Below are 20224 nucleotides of genomic sequence, written 5' to 3' on the forward strand. Positions count from 1 at the left end.
TGTCGGCTAAGACAAAGACTCAAATTACTTGGCCAGTCCGAACAGGGCGTTTGGATCCCTTCATTCAAAGTCAACGTTTCTTTTCGCTTTCCCAGATCCTGTGATTGTTTTTTTGAGCTTGTAGAACTCCCTGGTGCTATTTAAAGTAAGCCTTAGAAATAAGATTCAGACTAAAATACAGTGGCCCTTGGCCTTAAGTCCAGATGCCTGAACTCCCTTTGATGCCTAGTGGAAGCTATACGGGCCCTTAATCATTCAGGGAAAACTCTATTGACGTCAGGAATAAAAGTACTTCAGGATTCAACCTGTTGGCACAAGGAGTATATTCTGTGAAAATGTTACTGTCAAATAGACAGGTGTTGAAACAGTGCACCTTTCCTACTTGCGAACTACTATTGTTCACAGAAAAACTAATAGAAATGCTGCTTTCAATTGCAAGTGTACTGAGCAAGCAGACTAAAATGCTTGACTTTTGAGTAAGCTGATTTCACTGAGCTTTTGGGCTGACAGCTTTATCAGTAGGGACAATAGTCTAGATCAAAAAGCAAGTAGTTCCCAACTCTCCGGGCAGGGTGTTTTTCTATAATCCTGGCCGTGTCCTTTCTCCATCTTCATGCCTGTGTAGCGATTGAAACATGAACCTGTAATCTTAAACTCAATAACTGATTAAGAAGCAAGGTGCCCTCTGTACAGCCCATTTATAGACAAGAGTATGTGTAATTTAGTCTTTGTTTATCCTTAGATGGTTGAGTTCCCAGGTGACTGGACAAGCCGGGCAGTAGTAATAACAGAAGATGGAAGTTTTGCAGTATGCAGTGCTAGATAAAAGAACAATCAAAAGTTGATAAACTTTTTGGGTTTATGTGAAACAACTAAAGCTCTTGACTAAATTAGAACTGAGTAAACACTTTTTACCTTGGTTTACCCTTGGCCTTACCACTGAATTTTTCAGACAGATTACTGTGTTAAATTTTCTGTATGATCCATTGACATCAAAGCGATCCTGGTGTCTAACAGCACAATGAATAATGGGGCTTGGTTGAAGCAGGGTAGCTTTGAAAGAAAAGATTTAGCTGGCAAGTAGCTTTTATTTTTTCCATGAGAAAAAGAAAAGCTTTTATTGAAATAGATGTGCTTGTCCTCAGCATAGGTAAAGTACCTTGTTGACAGTGTTTTGAAAGATTTCTGTAATACATTTAAAGAGGTTACTACGGTGTTTCCTCGTGTGGAATTGTGGCTCTGTGTTTTCTGTCTATTTTCATTGGGCATTCACTTGCGGAGTTACTCTGAAAAGATGCTGTATTGAATGACATATAATCAAGTCTCCCTCTTGTTTCTTGTAAGAAGTGTGATTCCTTCTTGATGCCTGAAAGCCTCATTTGGTGAGGCAGGAGTGAAAAATATCTTTTGAGAAATGTGAAGCTTAGCAGATGCTCCCTCGAAGGTGCCTATGCATGTATGCCCTAGGCTGACTGCCTAGCTTAATACTTTTGCATTGAATGAATTGCCTGCTTAAAGCAGATAACATCCAGTTTATATCAGCTGTGTTGAGAGTGATTCACCTTTTCAAAAGCACCTAAATGATTCACACAGTTGCATGCTATTACTTTCAATGATGTTTTATATAATTTTGTGTACTCATACTGAGTACACAAACCATTGCTGGGCACAGGAATAAGACTCCTGTTAAGTGTTTCTGAGAATTGTATGAAGGTAGTGTTTGGTACTTGCCTGGAGCAGTGGTGTCTGGTAGAATGTTTTCTTTCAGCAGGAGAAGAACAGATGTTAAGCACCAAATCAAATGAGCGGGGAGGAGATAAAAGCAGGAGCAGTGAGAGGCTGGAACAAGCCTGTCTCTACTTCACCTGTAGGCAGATACATGCCCATATATGTTCCTTTAATGCCGAGCTGCTGTACTTACGTCTGGGATGTTCAGTTGCCCATGCTGTAGTTCCTGCACAGAAGGTTCATTTGGTGCTTTGCAAAACTGCCTTTGAATAGTCTTATGTGCACCCACATAGAGATTGTACTGTGTGTACATGTTAAAGACTTCCAAGTAGTGTGCGTTTCCCTTCAGGGAGCATCTCTATGTTGGCACAGGTATACTATACCTCTCACGTAGCACTGAAAACGAATGCTCATTCTAGTACTTGTATAGCACTTAAGTACACAAAATGCAGTGGAAACTACTGTCTCTTCCCTATAAATTATGTGTAGGGAAAGGATGGACTGATTAATCTCAGCATAGTAAAACAGAAAATGCTGGATACATCATTGTGCATTAAGTCTTTTTTAGTTATAGATTTAAGTGTTGTACTGTCATGTAAGAGTGTAGCCGTAGTTAGCATCTGAAAGAACTTGCTGTCAACAGTCTATTCCGTTTCAGCTATGTTATTCATAAGATTCATTCCTCCCTCCAGCTGTTTCCACAAATTGAAAGACTTTATTTCAGTTTATAAATGCTATTGCCCCATTGTTCATGCCCACAGCTATTTTCCATGCCTACATATCCATCCCTCCAAGAAAAGAAATCCTGACCGTATAAAAGAAGGGAGTGGAGTGGTCCTTTGAGGAGAAAGTCCAAAATGGCACAATATTGGAGTTGCCTTCTGCAAAGCTTCAACAGCTGGTGTTTCTCTGTTGTGTATCTGTGGCTGGGTGGGGATGTTGGGCACAGAGCAGAATATGAGTGGGGTGTGGTTGCATTACCAAAGGGTTCTCATTTTTTGTGTTGTGGCTCCAGTTTTCTCATTAAAACTGGAAGGGCCAAAACTTGCTTCGGTGAGAACCGAGTGGAACAGTTGCTTGACATTTTGGTGGTACAGCTACAGTTTGAGGAGAATTTGTCACTCGCAGAAACTCCAACTGTAATGTCTTTTTAATAGGAAGACTGGTCAAATGGTTAAGAAAACACAGATGTCTGGAACAGCAGAGATAATACCTTGAAACTGTGCCATAAAATTAAGCTGCAGTTTGAAAAAAAGCCCTCAAACTTCAAACCATCTTCATACATGTATTTTCTTTAGAGCCCCACCTGGAGTATAGCTGCTGTGAAGATTCAGCTAAACTGAATTTCATGTTTTTCACACCCTTAGACTTCCTAGGATCAGAAGAAGGATCCTTAGCATGACTCTTGCATCTAAAACATAGGATAAAGAAAACCCCTTGTATATGGATGTCCCACTGTGCATTTTTCCTTCAGGTTAAACAGGAAGAGGTTTGTATGGTGAAAATTAGGTAGGAGTTCAGATTGTCACAGGTATTAGGCACACACCAGAAGAGAGATGCAGTTATTCCATCAGCAAACTGCAGGAATTTGTGCTCTATATGAACCTGTGAATCCTGGTGCATTTATAACACCTACAAATTTCAAGGCAAATTGTAAGTTAAAATACCCCAACTCCAAATCATCAGATGAGTAGATAGTCACGAAAGATATTTGAAGAGTATTCATAATCTTGTAAATCATTACCTTTTGGAGTCACAAAGCCGTTTATTTTGTTCTAGCAGGATGAAATCTGCTGTTAGTCAGCTTTAGCCCGCTGTGTGCTAGGCACAGGTATGAGTCTATCTGCCTCTGTAATACAAATCACTGTCCCAGCATCATAAAAAGTTTCACAGGTATTTACCTACCTTTTGGAGGACTAGGACTGGGTTTTGAATGATTTGTGGCCAAGTTTGTGGTATCAGCTGGAAACCATGTGGAATTTGGTAATGTAGACTTCATGCCAGGTAAAATGGATTCATTTCTGTCTTGAATGTTTAGATTTGTTCATTAATCAAACCCAGGAAAAAAATATATTCACATGAAGTTGAAACTGAAGAGTTTTTGCTTAATAGATTTTATAAGCCTCACAGGCCTTATTTGTTTTATGATGATGGAATTTTTAGTAGGAAAGCATTATTTATACTCTGTGTGTATACTTTATTCTAGCTAATTTACTTGCTGGAAGACAAGTTTTGTTTGTGAAGTTTGTTAACAAATTGTGTGTGCAGTATTGTGCATATATAACTGTGCATAACTGCACAAACCTATGTAATTTGTCTATTTGCGGATGCACATTTTCAATTCTCTGCTTACTGGTATTGGAAAGATCAGTGTGCATACAAGTGAACTGAAGGAGGAACAGTGAAGGAGCAGGAGACAGGAGAGAAGTGTGGGATACGATTTCATTTCTCATCATCCTCTATGAACACTAGCAAAGGAGTGTCTGAAACTAGAATTTAGCTGACAACTGCATAAGCATAAACTCTATGAAAGCAGAGTAGAATTCAGGTTTGCCTTTTCGCTAGGTGAACTATATGTTATGATTGATCATAACAAAATCTGTTTTGACATTTTTATTTGTTGATGAGTTGTGTTGGGAGTAGACAGGTGTAATTCTGAACGTCAGGTTGATGCAGAGTTACTTTTCTATAGTAGCCACGCTTTAAAAGAGACGATAAAAATATTCTTGTATAGGGAACAGATCCAAATTAGACCTCTGCTGCATTCAGCTTAAATCCACAAGAAAGAGAAAAGGAAGATGAATGCCAGCTTCAGTACCAGGGTGTACTACACTACCATTTGAAAGGTTGCTCAAATATGGACTCCCGTGAGATGGGGAAAGTTTGAGACAAACTTTGCTGTAGGCTCATTCCCTTTTGGAGTGAGAGAGCACATGTGTTCAGATAATAGTTTTTACACCCTGGCCTTGTCCTGAAGAAGATATTTCCATATGGGTGCTATACCGAATTTACCCTACTGCGTGTGGAATGCTCTCTGCTTGGCGAGAGGCCAAAACATTCCCTGCAAGGGAGAAGGGGCTGAAATTGTATCTGATCTGAGTGTTAATCTATGTCCCTCAGGCTTATCTTGTGGCCATTTCTGTGTTGCAAAGGCGATGCTGGATATGCCTTTTCAATGAGATCATTGCAAAATCAAATTGCTATTAAATTTATTTTACTCACAGTTTTGAATTGAGTTAAAGTAGGAACACCAGTGCTAAAACTTTGGGTAGAAATGCTGGTGCTGGAGTGACACGCCAAATGCTGTCTGGATAAAATTAATCATTTCACACAAATATTTCAAGTTCATGTTACATGTTTTAATATTGTTAAACATAAGCGATAGCACATTACGGCACTGCAGCCAATCTGAAAACAAGAAAGAGGACCCTATTCCTGAACGCACTGGCTACTTGTTCTTCCTGGATGCATCCAGCTGAATGGAAGGGATTGGGATCACGCTTTCTTCTTGACATGTTTTTGAGGCTGCGTACTCTCATGCCCTTCTCGGCAGTACAGCTGTTAAGATGTGCAACGCGAGCAGAGAAGTGGGATTTTGGAGGTCTGAATGAGCCATGCAAGATGCAGCGTGGGAGCAGTCTGCACGGGGCTGTGTGACAGGGTCTCGGTTGCAGGGCTCAGGGGCAGTGGTGCTTGTCTGACTGCTGCTGTGGGTCTTGGTCCTCTCCAGTGAAAGAATGAAACGGTTACGTCTGAAATGCTGCTCTGCATCAGGTTTCCTCCTGCTCTGCAGACTGTGAAAAAAGATTGTTCCCTCAGCAGAACTCACCAGTACAGTGGGTCTATTCAAGGCCGCATCTGGGAAGATAGTTAGTGCCTTCGTTTATGAAAATTCCTACCATAGAAGTGTAGTTCTTTGGAAGAGCGGCTGCTCTCTTGAGAGGTCTCTAACATGTCATGTACACAGCAGTAAGTAAATCACTTTCATAAAAGGAAAGAAGAGAAAGCTCTTTCAAATCATCAAGTACCATCTCGCAGCCTGGAAAGGTTTAAAAGATATTTGATATAATTCATGGTTTGTTTGTGGGTTTGTTTTTGTTTTGCCTCTGTCTGAAACCCCCTCGCTCCCTTCTCCCACTCTGAACGCAGCGTACATGGGAAGAGAGCTAGCGTGTCTGTGGCCACTGCCCGGCTTCCTTGCTCTGCTGGGAACAGCTGTTGCTCCAGGAAGCCTCAACAGAAACCCTCTGTTGGCAGGAGCCACAGCCCATAGCGGTTAGGTGGCTGCAATCAGCTCCGGTGGGTTGGTGGGTGTTTCGCTGCCTCCTACTACAAGGAATGTTAAAACAGGTTTAAGTGTTTCCAGTTGTTTTTCTGTCTAGTGGTTGGAGGCCTGATGAAAGGAGATTTATAACACTTACGCTTGTGGTAGCTTGTCGAAACTTTCCTTTCATGCGCATGACAAAGGTCAGTGCTGTGGGAGCTGAACTCTTTCCTTGAGAAAAGCGCCTCTTCTTCTGATGGCTGCATACACCTGTGACTGAGCGATAGTTGGGATGATGCTCTCTACAAATTCACAAACCAACTTGTAGTAGTAAGAGAAGAAAGCTTATTTACACAGTAGTTATCAAGCCAGTGGATATAACTGAGGACCATAGTACCATTTCCTTTGCAATAGATTCAGTTCTTCATCATTTTAGCTTATAAAAATATCCCTTCTAGAAAGAAACTGCTCCTTCTCTATTGGATCTTATTGGTGTTTTTTACATTTGTGAAGGGCAACTCTTGAAATTCCTTATGTTTCTTCTAATGGCTTTTCAGTGTCGATTCACACTTTCCTTTTTTGTTTTAGTGTGGAAGAGTGAAATTCCAGCAAGGCTGACTTAGTGAAAACTGAATTAGTGTTGATGGCTGGAGAGAAATGTAACTTGATCTTCTGTCTCCAGCGCTTGAATCAGGAACTGAAATAATTGTTCTAAGACCCTGGTCGAGTTGCCAGAAAATGGAGCGGTGCTTCTGCCAGATAGTCACCGCAGAAGTGCCAGACATTCCTCTCCTCTTTGAGCTTGCGAGTGTGTGTATTGGAGAAGGAAAATACACACAAGCAGCAGGGGACCGAAATGCTTTTCTCTCTGAGATGCTTGCTGAGTGTGCAGTGCACTGCCACGCCACGGGCAGCGCCTGTAGGGATATCAGTGTGTGACGGCTGGCAAGGGGTATATGCACAGGACTCAAGTACAGGAGTTTTTTCCCTGATTTTCTCTGTTGAGCAGTGGCATTAGTTACTCTGTCACAGGGCTTGACAGAGGATATGAGGTAAAGCCACCAGAAATGGGACTGAAGGGCACATCACACAGCAAGAGAAGCTAGTTCAGTCCCTGAAGAAGTCGTGGCTCACTGGAAGAGATGATGATGTCTGCCAACTACTAAGCCCAGCTGCACTGGTTAATGATTTGTGCTTTTAATTGAAACCATTGTGCACTACTATAGCCCTGCCTTGTGGGAGCTGCTGGTGCAATAAATCTTGATTTTTCCATATTAGAAAGCTGTGTTCTTTGGGGATTTTAAAAAGTCTCGGGCTTTTTTGCCCTCCCTTTTCTGTTGCTATAGCTACTATAATTTTTGTTAACAAAGGCAGTAAGAAGTAGTTTGCTGCACTTAGTTTATGTTATTGTGATTCTGGTATGGCTGCCAATATTCTCTCCATCCTTTCTCCTCTCCCCTCTTCGCCCCCTCTCCGCCCCCAAGTCAATTCTCTGAAGAAACTGCAGGAGTCTGGGAACAGCGAGTCTCCTGCAGTCACTACAGGGCTGTATGTGTGTGGGGGATGAGGCTTCTACCCATGAATTAGGGACTCAAAAACTTGAGTTTGGATTTGAGTTTAGGCTTGTATATTGAATGAGCAGCTACCCAGAGTTTGGACACATCCCACACTCATGGAGTCAGACCTGCTTTGCAGGACAGCAGGAGTTTCTGTCTCTTTCAGTGAAGTCTCACATCAGGCTACCACAGCATCGATCCATTTTTCTTGAAGTATCCTTGGGAAAATTCAAAGTTTATTGCATGAGGAAGATTTTAGCCATGGAATGAAAACATCCTTGAGCATGAGGAAAGATGGTCTGCTTTCTCTGAGGGACACAGGGTGCCTTCCCAGCATGGAGGGGAAGAAGGGAAGCATATTTCTCTTCCCTCCTGGTGTTTCTTATTGTCTTTTTTCCTTCTAAAATTTTTTTCACTTCCTTGTTTCCCACCTGTGTTTTTTTCTGACACAGTATGTTAGCTATCCTTCATCTCACCCTTTTTCTACTAGTCTTCAACTCTTCTGACATTTGTCTGGTCCTCACCCCTCTCCCCTTTTCTTCTTCAGTGTGCTTCCTCTGTTTCAGTGGCACGGCTATCAGGAAGGTTAAGGTTCACTCATTTTGCTGGCACCACGCTTCTCTCCCGTGTTCCCTTTCTGTCTGTTCAGTTGTCTGAGGTGGGAGAGGGAGCTTAGGCAGGCAGTGCATAGACTGCACCCTCTCAGTCAGCCTGCTCACACCCTGCTGTGGTTTATCATCCTGGGAGCACAGGGGGCTTGGTTTTATTTGTTTTGGCTTAGAATGTGTAGAGTTTGAAGGAGAGGGAGGCAGTAGCCAAGAGGTTCATAAACATGAAGGGAATATGAATCAGAAAACCCTGTGCCCAAAACAGGTGCTCATTGCCCCAAGAGATGCCAGTTTGCAGGAAGGCGGACACGAGAGGGTGGTTTTGGTGACTGCAGAAGCTGGTGAGGAATGGCTTGTCTCTGTTACTGATGTGTTTACCATTGGTGATAGCCGCATGTCTGGGCCCCACCATGTTTCTGGACAACCTGAACTTACTAAAGAACATGTCCTCACTGCTTGTATGTGAGCTAAGTCATGAAGTTACTTCTGGTTCATTGATAGAGGAATGGTATTTGGAGAGATCGAACCATAGATTTCTGAAGTAGAGTAGGAAAAATAGGAGCAGCTCTGGGAAAATGGGCCACTCAACCAGATGCCAGAATGTGGGCAATGGGGTTTACTCTCTGGCACTGAATTTGAGGATCTCACCTCTAAGCAGCTTTCCTAAGACTACAAAAGAAATCCATGTCAGAGCTCAAACACAGCTCAGAGCTCCTGCATCCTGCAGACGTTGCTTTAAGTGCAAGAACATGATTTCAAAATGTAAACAGATAGCTCTCCTGAACGGTTCTTGCACAAATCCCTAATACAAACAACAGACTTGTGTGCCATCCCATTTGCTGCTGCTAATGCCTGTGTCCAGGATCACTTCTGGATGTACTTTGGATACAGGGGAATTAAGATCTTCTCTGTGCCTTTCTACAGATTCCCTGGGTAACTGCCAAGAGCAAAGAGACAGACCCAAGGTTGTTCTCATCTCTTTGTACAAGCCAAGACAGTTTTGGCTAATATTTTCTACTTACATCCATGAGGTCTCCAGCCAGTTCCTCATCCTCCCAGGATGCTTTTGTATCATCATATTGAGACAGTCCATCCAAAGTAATAGTTGCTTCACTAGAAGTGTTAGCATTGGCAGCTTAGGTATCACGGTATCATGCTTCTTGGAGATACTGACTCAGAACAGTAACATTATTACTAGAACATAGTGATCTAAACAGAAGGAGATTCATAGTAACACCACATATCAGTTCTTGACCTTACTGAGGCACCGGTATCAGAGATCTTCCACGGCTGCTTGAAACTTAAAACAACACTTTGTGACAATGTCATCTTGCCTTCTGCTTTTTTTTTTTTTACTGCATAGTATAAGAGAGAAGTCAAAGGACTTTTCGTGGACAGCATCAATAGTTGCCATCAGTTACTTCTGCTGAAGACCTCCATTTTTCAATCCTGCTGACACTCATGAAGCATCCATTCCACATCCTTCTCCAGATGCTCCTTGCCACCTTCCTCTGAAGTTAGTTTTCCTGGTGACATCTGCATTGGCCAGGAGAGTTGGTTATCCTCAGACTGCTCTTCGCTGAATGCTCCTTACAGCCTTCTCTGGGAGCAAAACACTGTTTGGATCTCTGTACAGACTTGGTCCTTAAATGGTCTCAGATTTTCTTCTACTCCTGTTAGCCATCTTACCTGTTCCCTTCTGGTTAGCATCAGGGAAAGGCAGTTACACACACTGGATGCTGATCCAGGGCTTTTGCTTTATTGCTGTGACTTGAACAATGGAACCACTTTGTTTCTCTCTTTATTTACAGCCAGTGCCAGCATACTGAAGGTCACCTAATCTGCTAGCACAGCATGCCTGAACCTGAATACTCCATGTGGCAAATGACCTAACCTGCTTCACTGGACTTGGGAGTAACATTTTTATCAATCCTTGTTTTATTTCTCATTTTTCTGCTTTGTTTGCTTTTCCACTAAGGCCTCCTTTTTTTTCTTTTGTTTTTTTTCCCCCACACCAGCACATCTATTTTCCCTTTTTCCTTTCTTTTTCAGACCATTTCCTTTTTTTGCTGATCATTCTGGCAGGGGAGGACAGTCAGGATGAGGTACAAATCTGTTTGTCCCTCTTCCCTCGCTGCCATTACCGACCGTTTGTCTGTGTGAAGGTTGGAAGCAAAGTGTCTCCCTGGCCATCCTGGCCTTTCATAGGTGTCTTTCCTCCTCTCTGCTCTCAGGAAGGGCTCTGTAGAAGGAGTCTGAGGCAAACATGCTAAAAGAAGTCTCATGGCCTTCTGAAAATAAGTTAAAATCATGCCACCAGCTGCAGTGGTCAAGCTGCCCATTTAAACCCTTCAATCTCCATGCTTTTCTCAGTGGCACTGTTTCCCACACTGTCACAAATAGTCAGCTTCAAACTGAAAGACAGTTTCAAGGGTTTTCAAGCTTTGTGAGTGTCAACTTCACTGCTGTCTCTCAGGGTATTGGAGAAGAAGCTCAAGGGCCTGTTTGCGCAGGCAGTGGGAAGCCAAGTTATTTAGTTATAGCGTACTGCCTGCTCTGAGATAATTCACTGGTTATATTCTTACTCCTAAGCATGCCCTTATACAAGGTAATTTGGAAAGTGTGTTACCCACGCTAAACATGTACTACGAACATCTGCATGGAGAACTCGTGCGGAGTACTTAGGATGCTGTAAATTCTCCGCCACGTACAGACAAGTTCTGACTTGTTTCTGCTTTATAGAGTATGAGTTGAGAAATGAAAATTAAGGTAATTTGTCTACACTGGAAAGTTAATTCAGGCTTAAAGTACGATATAATAGAGATCTTGTTAAGCCACCCTCTGTATGGCTGAGCGTACTTCAGACATTCCTGGGTAGCACAGGTTTCTTGTAGAAAAGATGTCCATACACGGAAGTAGTCAGGAAATAACTCAACTAGCATAACTCAAGCCATTTATCCAGTGACTCATAAGAAATGTATGGCAAAATGAAGACTGAATCCCTCTCTCTCAAGTCTCTGTGCAGCTGCATAAGATCCCCCTTCCTTCCATCACGTATTATTAAAACCTTGTACGAGGCATATAACTGCCATTAATTTTGCAGTTTGCGCTCTAGTGGTGCTCTGAGCGGGAGCCACGTGTGTCTGGCAGGAAGGAAGGGAGGTGTGCTAACAATACTGGGGACAGCAGCTTGCTCTGTATTATAGCTGTGACCCGTGTTTTGCCTTGCATGATGCTCTGTTGAATCAGAACCTACAGTAGTTGCAAAGTCAGGATGTTTCTCAGCTGTCCGCCAGACTTTGTCAGTCAGGCTTGGGGTGAGGAAGGTTCAGTCATCAGTGCCAGCTCAACAGGGAAGATCCTTTTAAGACTTACTAAGACTTTCAGCTTGGTTTGTTCACTTTGTGTCTCCCCTGCAGCCTGTGCTCCCAGGCAGTCTGTACTAAGCAGTGAACTGTATTTTGAATTGTATTGTGATGTTTTTAGGGACTGGTGATGCCCTGTGGGAAATACCAAAGTCAGCCTATTTTCTCATATTCTTTGTGATGCAAAAAATATTAATCAAAAAGAGTCTTTGTTCCTTAAAGCTAATCTACTCTCATTCCTTAGTCAAATTTTAATCTGTTTTTTGCGTACAAGAAACAATTCATTATTGTGCAAGTGATGTTGATGTTGCAGTTAGAGGACTATAACTTCATTGAGGAATAAGCAACAGGAGCAGGTGAGCTCCTGAGACTTGAACTGGTGTTTTCATGCAAATATCCTGAGGATGAAGGGAAAGGACAAAGGAAGAATAATATTGAGGAACTGTGATATATGTTAGGCACAATTTGTAAGTAGGCTGTTTTCATAGCGATGTCTGGTCATCATGGAAACGTTTGTGTTGCAAAGGCCAAAATATATATACCTCTGATTATTTTGTACTAAGCCTTTATTGCAAAATGCAATGACTGAGGGCTTTCAACAAACCAGTGTTCGTTAAGTTTATTATAGGGCTTGTTGAAAGGACTTATCAGATTGTGACTGACACTCAAGTACAGCAGAAGGAAACAAGAAGTCACTTTTCTGTAGTAAAGCCTAATGCAGATCCGAGGTGCACACATACTTTTGCTTGCTGAAGTCACATGAGGCTAATGTGGATGCTTTACATCTAAAACCAAATTTTAGTGTATGGAATCTAAAAGGTTTTTTTACATCAAATGCATGAGTTTCTGCTGCATCCATGTCAGAGAGAAAATGTCTTGATGAATGTTTTTATCCTTTTTGTCTCTTTTTGGTCTCAAAAAATTAAAAGCAAATATAGCCTGCATGTTTGCAAGGCCAAAATTGTACTTTATACGCTGTAGGAACATATTTATAACATTTAGAGTGCTGTCTGCAATCAAAAAAATGTCTGTCTTAGAGAGAAAGCACGCAAATTTAGTTTTAAGTAACACATATTTTGAAGGCACTTTTAAGGTATGTTTTCCTGACAGTCCAGAAGAACCCAAATGAATGGCTGAAAAATCAGCCTCGCCAAAACAAACAGACCCCAGACGGTTGGTTTTCAGATGAATCAGTTCCCTGAACCAGATAGCTGTATGAGTGAGATGGGGTGAGCATGTGTGGCTAGCACAGGCATGAGAAAATAAGACTGTAGTATTTCAGATTGACATCAGTTTTAAGGGCAGTGTGAGGGTGTGTTTCATGACTGGCTAAAGCTGTGTCAGTTCACACTGCCACAAAGTTAATGTATAGTTAATCTATAGTTAATGTTCCTCTGAGCTTATAACAGTACCAGCTAATTGTACTGTTAAGTATTGTAAGCTCTTCTACCCTGGTGTCTCAAATCAAGATAGTTAAGCTTGAATTAGTCAATGTATTTTTTAAATGTATTTTTCTTCAACCTACACAGGGAAATACTAACTTCTGATTCAATAGCAGCCATATATTTTTTGTTAATATCTCCTCCTCGCTTCCCTGGGGACCAGTCACTTTTAAAGGAACCTTCAGTTTATTCCAGTTTGATTTGTCAATAAATGTGAACTTGTTATATTCAGTGAGAGCTCTTTAAGCACTCATTTAGCACAAACGAGTCAGAAGAAGTCATAGTGAAGTTAATTCCCTGCTGGTACAACAATAGCTGTAATTTATCTAAATTGAAAGGAAGACTACTAGCTAGATGAAAATCGGCTATCAGAGACCGCACTAGATGCGGCACAAATCAATACGTCTTTCCCTTATGCAGAAAAGAAGAAAGATTCAGTCCAAAGGCTGGATTCAGTCCTGCTTCTTCAGCTGAGGTACAATTCCAGTGATGTGAGAGAGCAAAGCACAAACAAAACCTTAGTGGTTCTTTTTAATACTGAAGCATGCAAGATAAAGCAAACACCTCTAAGCACCAGAGAGTTCCCATAATTCTATTCAAAAGTTTTTCAAATACAATGTGCCCTCGATAGTCTAAGAAGCATGGTCACCTAGTATTAATGAAAATTCCTTCATAAGAGACAAGCGAGTATGCACGGTAGCACTTGTCTCTCTGATTTTCATGTTGTTTTCCTTCCATTTTGAAGCTGTGATTGCCCTAGCAGTGCTGGAGGTAATAGAAGAGCTTAGCGCTGAATTCTTACATTTGGACACAAGTTTTGGACTGCGGTGTGTTTCAAGTGAGGTCTGTTCTGTCCACCAGGTATTGCCCATTTTCAGTTCAAGGGAAAAAACAGCTTGAGGGAAGATAAATGAAGTAATAAGAAGGTAAAGAAGGGTGAGGAGGACAGAATGAGGAAGGCATGAAATAGGCAAGTGCAAGAATATCAGAAGAAGGGGAAGGCATTTTAGTTGGTAGAAAAGTAGGAAAGGAGGGTGAGGGGTAAGTGGAGAGCTGTCCTTGCTCTAGGAAGTGTGCCTGCTTTTCACCTGCCTGGTTCTGCAGCCACCCAGATCTACCAACCTATGCTGAGGGGAGGTAACTTCTTTCCCCTCCAATATGTGCCACAACATCCATTTCCTAATATTATCAGTTTCAGTTCAGTGGGGATTTAACTGCTGAGAAGGTGGGTTGGCATTGCAAGGTTGCAACGACAACCCAAGTGCACCACCACTATTGATTGTACTAGGAAGTTTGTGCTGGAAGTAAACTTGTCACCTAGCTGTGAAAGCTTAGCAGAGACTTGATTGGAAACAGGCGGCTGTGGATTGTAGGGAGGGAAACTTTGGATGAGATTGTGGAGCTAATACCAGTTAAAATCTGTGCCTTTCGCAGTGTCATAAAGATGAGAAGTTTGACAAACCCTGTTTCTTTGGCTCTGTTATCCACAAACAACGTCACTTGTTCTCAATCAGGGACTTGGATATACATAGCTGTGTGAATGGCTTATCTTGTTTTCTCACTTAGAGATTACACTAGAGCATAATATGGCTCAGGCATGTACGCTTTGCTCATAGCACAAGGTCTGTTTCTCCAGTCTTTAAGACTAGCCTTGAAGGCAGTTAATTCTTGTGTCTTGCAAGAAGCCTGTCGATGTGATCATAGTTAGGCTATCTGTGTGCTGTAAAGACTAAACTTGGAATAAGATAGCTGAATTAATACTTTCTGAATATCTCCATGCCAAGTCCTTGCTGAGCAGGTCATTTAGCTCTTTATGTTATTTTGTATGGTATTGCATGGCTAAACTTACAGTGGCCCAGCTTAGGGAACAGGTATAGCTGATAAAAGCATGTAGTTCTTATAAAAATGTTCTTTGGAGTCTCTGCAGAAGCCCTCTCAAGGCAGAAATCTTTAAAGATTTTATTGGACTTTCCAGTTCATCAGAACTGATGTTGTTCTGGGAGGACATAATTATCTGTTTTACTGGAAGGGAATAGGCAAATTGCCACAAAGCTAAGCTGTGGCTCTTAAACAAAAGTTTAGCTATACAACTCGAAATGTGGGCAAGATTTCCTTAAAGCACTCAGAAAAGCATATTAATGTCTTAAACTAACTTCTCAATGCCTAGAGACATTCTGCTGCAGCTACTGTTAAGAGAAAAATAAGTAGACCAAATTGGTTATTATTATTAATATATTTCTGAGAGTTTGTCTTTATTACAAGGTACTTTTTCAAAAGCATGAGTTTGTCTTAGCAGCCTGTAGTTCTTCCCTGTAATGCCTTCCTGTTATGTCTCCAGGTCTCTGCCCTGTGGGGCAGACCAAAGCAGTAATATTCCCCCATATTTTCCAGATCAGTGGAATTTCAAGAGGAAAATCATCTGCCTTAAAAGGCTTCAGAACATATGCAGATCTGAAGAATCCAAATTATACCTTATAAATTATATTGATTGCAGTACAGATTGGTTTGGTCTAGGACCAAGTGTAAGTTAATCTTTGCAACACGTGAGACAACAAGGACTTTACATACAGTGAACTGTCACTGACAAACCTCTCAAAAATAACAGCAGAACTCCAGAGCCGAGAAGTCTTATGAACACACTTGACATCTTTGCTGGACATACACATTTTCTTTGTAGAATTTGCACCTATGTTAGTGATAATGCCAGGAGAGAATTCGGCAGCCTACATTCAAAGGCTCCCTTCTCAAGTCATTAGAAACCCTGCACGTATTCTTCTTTGCCACCTTTCCAACTTCATCTGTTCTGTGCTGCAGCCTGAGTCCCAGCGAATGCCTGGCTGAGAGGGCTGGAGCCATGTACACGTTGTCTTCTGCTTGTGTGAGTTCAGCGTTCATCAGTAAGCAGCAGAATCTGGATGCTTCTTCGTTAAGCTGCCAGAGAAACAGTGCTAGTGTTCCTGATGCTCAGAAAACTGGCTTTGAAGCATTGCAACATACTCTAAGGACTTTTTATTGGAAACTGTATATTTAATGGAAAATGCTTTAGAAATGGGTGCAGCAAATGGAGTGCAATGAATCTATTTTAAGTCTAAGTAGGGAAAAGGACCATATGGATAGGAAAAGATATTGAGCATAGTATTAAAAACAACAAAAAAACCCCAACAAACAAACAAAAATCATGCATGTCTGTTGAGCTGAAGAAATTTTGAATGAAAAGTCCTCTTCTGCTTCCTTTATACTAACAGAATGGAAGATGGAATGATTCAAATTATGAAAATGTTTTCTCTAAGACATCTGTTGATCTAATACATGTATAAGGTATCTGAGCCTAGACATGAATAACTAGGCTCAATGTTATTCACCTTACACAGAAGGAGAGGAGGGAATCAGTTCTTGCAATGCAGGAACTGGTGGATACGTGGTGGGTAAAAAAGCAGGAGGTTTTCTTGAGACCTCAATAGGCTCTCGGATAGTACAAATAAAGCACTCTTGATTGCTGTGACTTTTCAGGTGTTTGCTCCAAGCCTAGCTCTAGCCCTGAACCACTAGTGAATGGGAGTGGGCTGAGGAACAACTAGCACTGTAGCGGGACTGGGAGTGGTGCTTCCAAAGTGTTGGGATGCTTTAGGAAATTGAGAATAATTTTAAACTGCAGCGAGGAGGAGCATAGGAGTTACACCTCCTCTGCTAATACCTGTTAATGGAATTAAAGATTCAACGATGCCGTACGGTTCACTAGCACATAGTGTGATGGTTTTCAGTGCCCCATCTGTCTGTAAAAATGCTCCAGGCCACACTTTCATTTGTACCATTTTGGAAGTGGAAGGAAACCTTTAAGAGGGGGGAAGATGGTGCATAAGGAATATTCTGTCATCGGGGCTTCCTGCAATGATAAAAATCTGTTAGGAAACATCAATACAGCAGCCATTTTCAGTCAGGATGATGAACCTTGCCTGGTACTAGCAGCAGATCCCACCTTGCCATCACACCATTTTTTATATTTGTCTGTCGTCTTTACTCTTTGATCCTGCCAAATGGTTTGTGGAGGTTTTAGACAAAATGGATGTAATAATGAAGAAGGTCCAGATTCTACCATCCGGGCTTATTAAATTACCCATTTGAGAGTTGTCCTAGTGAAATTAGTGAGACCACGCCTGGAGTAAAGCACAAATTATGGCTAAATAAGGGTTTCAGAATAATAATTTACATTTACAAATAAAACAGAATTCTGCATTTTTAGGCAAAGTGTAGTTAGATGGTTAACGAGGCAATGCGGAATCTGTGTGACATGACTATTTTTGGATTTGTTTTTAACAGTATCTCACAATATTTGAGAGATTTTGGTTTTCATTACTTTGTGAAGAATAATTTGCAAATACTGTGATGGAGAATTGCTCTCACATAAGCCCAAGGGATGTGATTCTTACCATACAATGAGTCATATAAACTTAGAGGGCTGTCAGACTCGTTCAAAGCCTCTGAAATAACTTGCTACATGACCATAAAATTTAGCTTAGTTTTTTTCTCTGTCTCTGTTTTGGTTTTGGGGTTGGGGTTTTTTTCTTTGGTATTAAGCTCTTGCTTCCAGGCACCTCTGTAAATTGTTGATTGACTGTTTTTCTGCCATGTTCAAGTTATTTGGATTTTCTCTGCATATGCGGGGATGATACCAGCATCACCTGCAATAAAATATTCATGCAAAATAAGCATTAAAGAAAAATTGCATAGAAAAGTCAGTTGATACCACCATATATACCAGAGCCTCAACTGCATGGGAAGAAGCACACTTATGTCACTAAATTTAACATATCTTGTGAAATTTTCTTTCAGAACTCAATTCCTCTTTTGCTTGAAAACAAACCAGTTTGGCCTATTTGACATTTAAGGTAGCTTTGAAATGTGGGGTTTAAATAATCACTGTTTTGTATATTGATCACGATGATTTTTATCAAGCTTTTGGGAAGCTGAAATTTGAGAAGGGCAAACCTCCCAAGAAAAGCAAACACCCTGATGCATATGTATGTGTACTTTTTTTTCCATTGGATTTTGGGTACGGGAAAAATGGACTCTTAGTGTGCTTTTATGTTGCTGTTTTCTATCTTTTTTTTTTTATGTGCCAGGTCAGTATCCCATCTTTTTGAGGGTCCATTCAGCTTCTTCTGGCCTTGAACAGAAAAGCAAATCTTAGAAAATGAATGTTAACACATGCACACTAACAGTTGTCATTCACCTTATGCCACATTTATATCTCTTATTTTTCTCACCTTAATTGCTAATAAGTGGTTCAGCTTTAACACAGTAAAGGCATAGAACTGGTGAGTGGAAAACATTAAAAAAGCTGCTGGCTCCCTGTGGAATGCACAGTCCTAGAAAGCTTGGCCAGCATCAGCGGGTTTCCTTTCTTGTCCCAAGCAAGCCCTTTTCCAATCGGAACAGGCAGTTCTTTACAGTCCAGTTATCTTGATAATGTAACAATAACAATAACACTGAGACACTGGAGGAATCTGGGGAGCTTCAGTGTAGAAAAAATGTTACCAACTGGGGAAAAAAATATCCACTTAATCTGGGACAATCGATACACACAAGACAATCAGAGAAGGACAAGTAGACCTGAAGTTTGTGGTCAGCATGATTGACTCTGCCTCTGGAGCTGCAATCCGCGGGAGATTTTCTGACCTGATTTGTGGCAGAACAGTTTGGAATAAAGTGGTTTAGAGAATGTCCTCCTCACCACGATGGGTCTGTTTGTACAAGGATTTTGTGTGTCGTCAATACCCAGCTTGCTTTTAGCATCACATTACAGTTGGCTTCTCGAGCAGTCTGGACTTACTGTGGGTTTGAGTAAACAAGAAGTTTTGTAATACTCCTTATTTTTGCATTAACTATGCCATTAATGGTTGTAAAAATTGGTAGTTCTGGTCAGACCCCGGGTGGCAGTGCTGCAAACCATGGCAGATATTTTAGCCTATAAACTAAGGAGCATCTCAGAAACCACCCAGAGCCTGTGCCAGCAGAGGTTACCACTTTTACATCCTTGGGATTACATCCTGGCCCATATCCATATCGTCATATTCTCCCTTCAGTCACAGCATGGTGTTCCTATTAAGACAGAGTGATGAGAGCAAAATAAATGATAGTACTCGGCTGTTTCTTTGCCGGTATGCAGCAACATTACAGAAGTAAGGCCCATCTTTTGGGCACTTAACTGGATATATAGGGGTTTTACCATGGCCGAAATTAAATTTACAGCTTTTGCGTTGTTACCAAATTACTAGGAAATAACTAGAAATTAGTAATGATTCTTTATATTACCCGAGGTCTTAAAAGTGTCCTAAGACAGTTTTACTTAAAGAATCATGGGGCCAATAGAGAAAACTGCTTGTAGATATTTTCTTATCACAAGCAGATTTGAAAATTATATTCAACATATTTGCTACTGAATATATTTCACCATTAGAAAATATTCCCATAATAGAGCTGCACTTTAAAATTGCGAAAAGTTTCTTCATTCCTTGGAATACCTTTTGTGTGGCCAAAATACCAGTCATAGCTATGGTATTTGCCAGTATCACACAGTGCAGTTACTGGGTTCTCCCCGTATACTGATGGATCGGAGAACCACACCAAACCTGTGATATTTTGTGAATTTGGTATCCAGCTCTGTTCATCAGACATGCCAGAACCTGAAGCATACACCTAATTCCCATAAGATATCTCCCTTTATAGCACTGGGCTCTGATAAACTTGGCTGTGGATGTGAAAGAGGAGCAGTAGAGAGGTAGGGTTTAGTTTTTCAGGATCATAACTAGACTGATTGCATTTTATAGAATGAAAAGCAGCCTGGAGTTCTGCCTTTACACAGCATAGTGCTTCTAGCAGTCTTGAAAGTTAATTGTCATTTGGACTTGTTGAAGCTTAATTAACTTTTCTTCTCACAGATATCCACGTTTCTAGAAAGCAGAAATGACCATGACTGCCAACAAGAATGCCAGTGTCAACAGCAGAGCTGGAGGGAGTAAAGTGCCTCAGGACACTCTGGATAGGTAAGTGGTGAACTGCAGGCTTTATAGATTCTGAGAAAGGTTTGTCTGCGTTTGGAATAAAATCTCTGTTCAAAGGTAAGCAACCTCTATTCTGACACAGAGAGAGCTTTGCTGGGCTGAGAGAAGTTTTTGGTAGGGATTGGAGGAACTGAGGTATGAAAAAAGGTCTGCTTCTAGCATATTTCTGTTGAGCTATTGCTGCTTACCGGCTGGTTATG

The 20224-nt window shown here is 41.2% G+C and overlaps 1 protein-coding gene across 6 annotated transcripts in view; it reads left to right on the top strand.

The window, feature by feature from the left end:
- Positions 1 to 20224, top strand: part of DENND2B (DENN domain containing 2B) — a 192897-nt gene that overhangs the window by 63384 nt on the left and 109289 nt on the right. For all 6 annotated transcript variants that reach the window (XR_012775859.1, XM_075502183.1, XM_075502180.1 and 3 more), the window contains one exon: positions 19902 to 20006. Coding sequence is in view for 4 of the 6 variants with exons in the window: in XM_075502183.1 (XP_075358298.1) it covers positions 19927 to 20006 (80 nt within the window). In the remaining 2 variants the exon portion in view is untranslated. Of the gene's footprint in view, positions 1 to 19901; positions 20007 to 20224 lie in introns of those variants that run through there.

This window comes from Mycteria americana, chromosome 5 (genome assembly GCF_035582795.1).
Source record: "Mycteria americana isolate JAX WOST 10 ecotype Jacksonville Zoo and Gardens chromosome 5, USCA_MyAme_1.0, whole genome shotgun sequence".
Taxonomy (NCBI): domain Eukaryota; kingdom Metazoa; phylum Chordata; class Aves; order Ciconiiformes; family Ciconiidae; genus Mycteria; species Mycteria americana.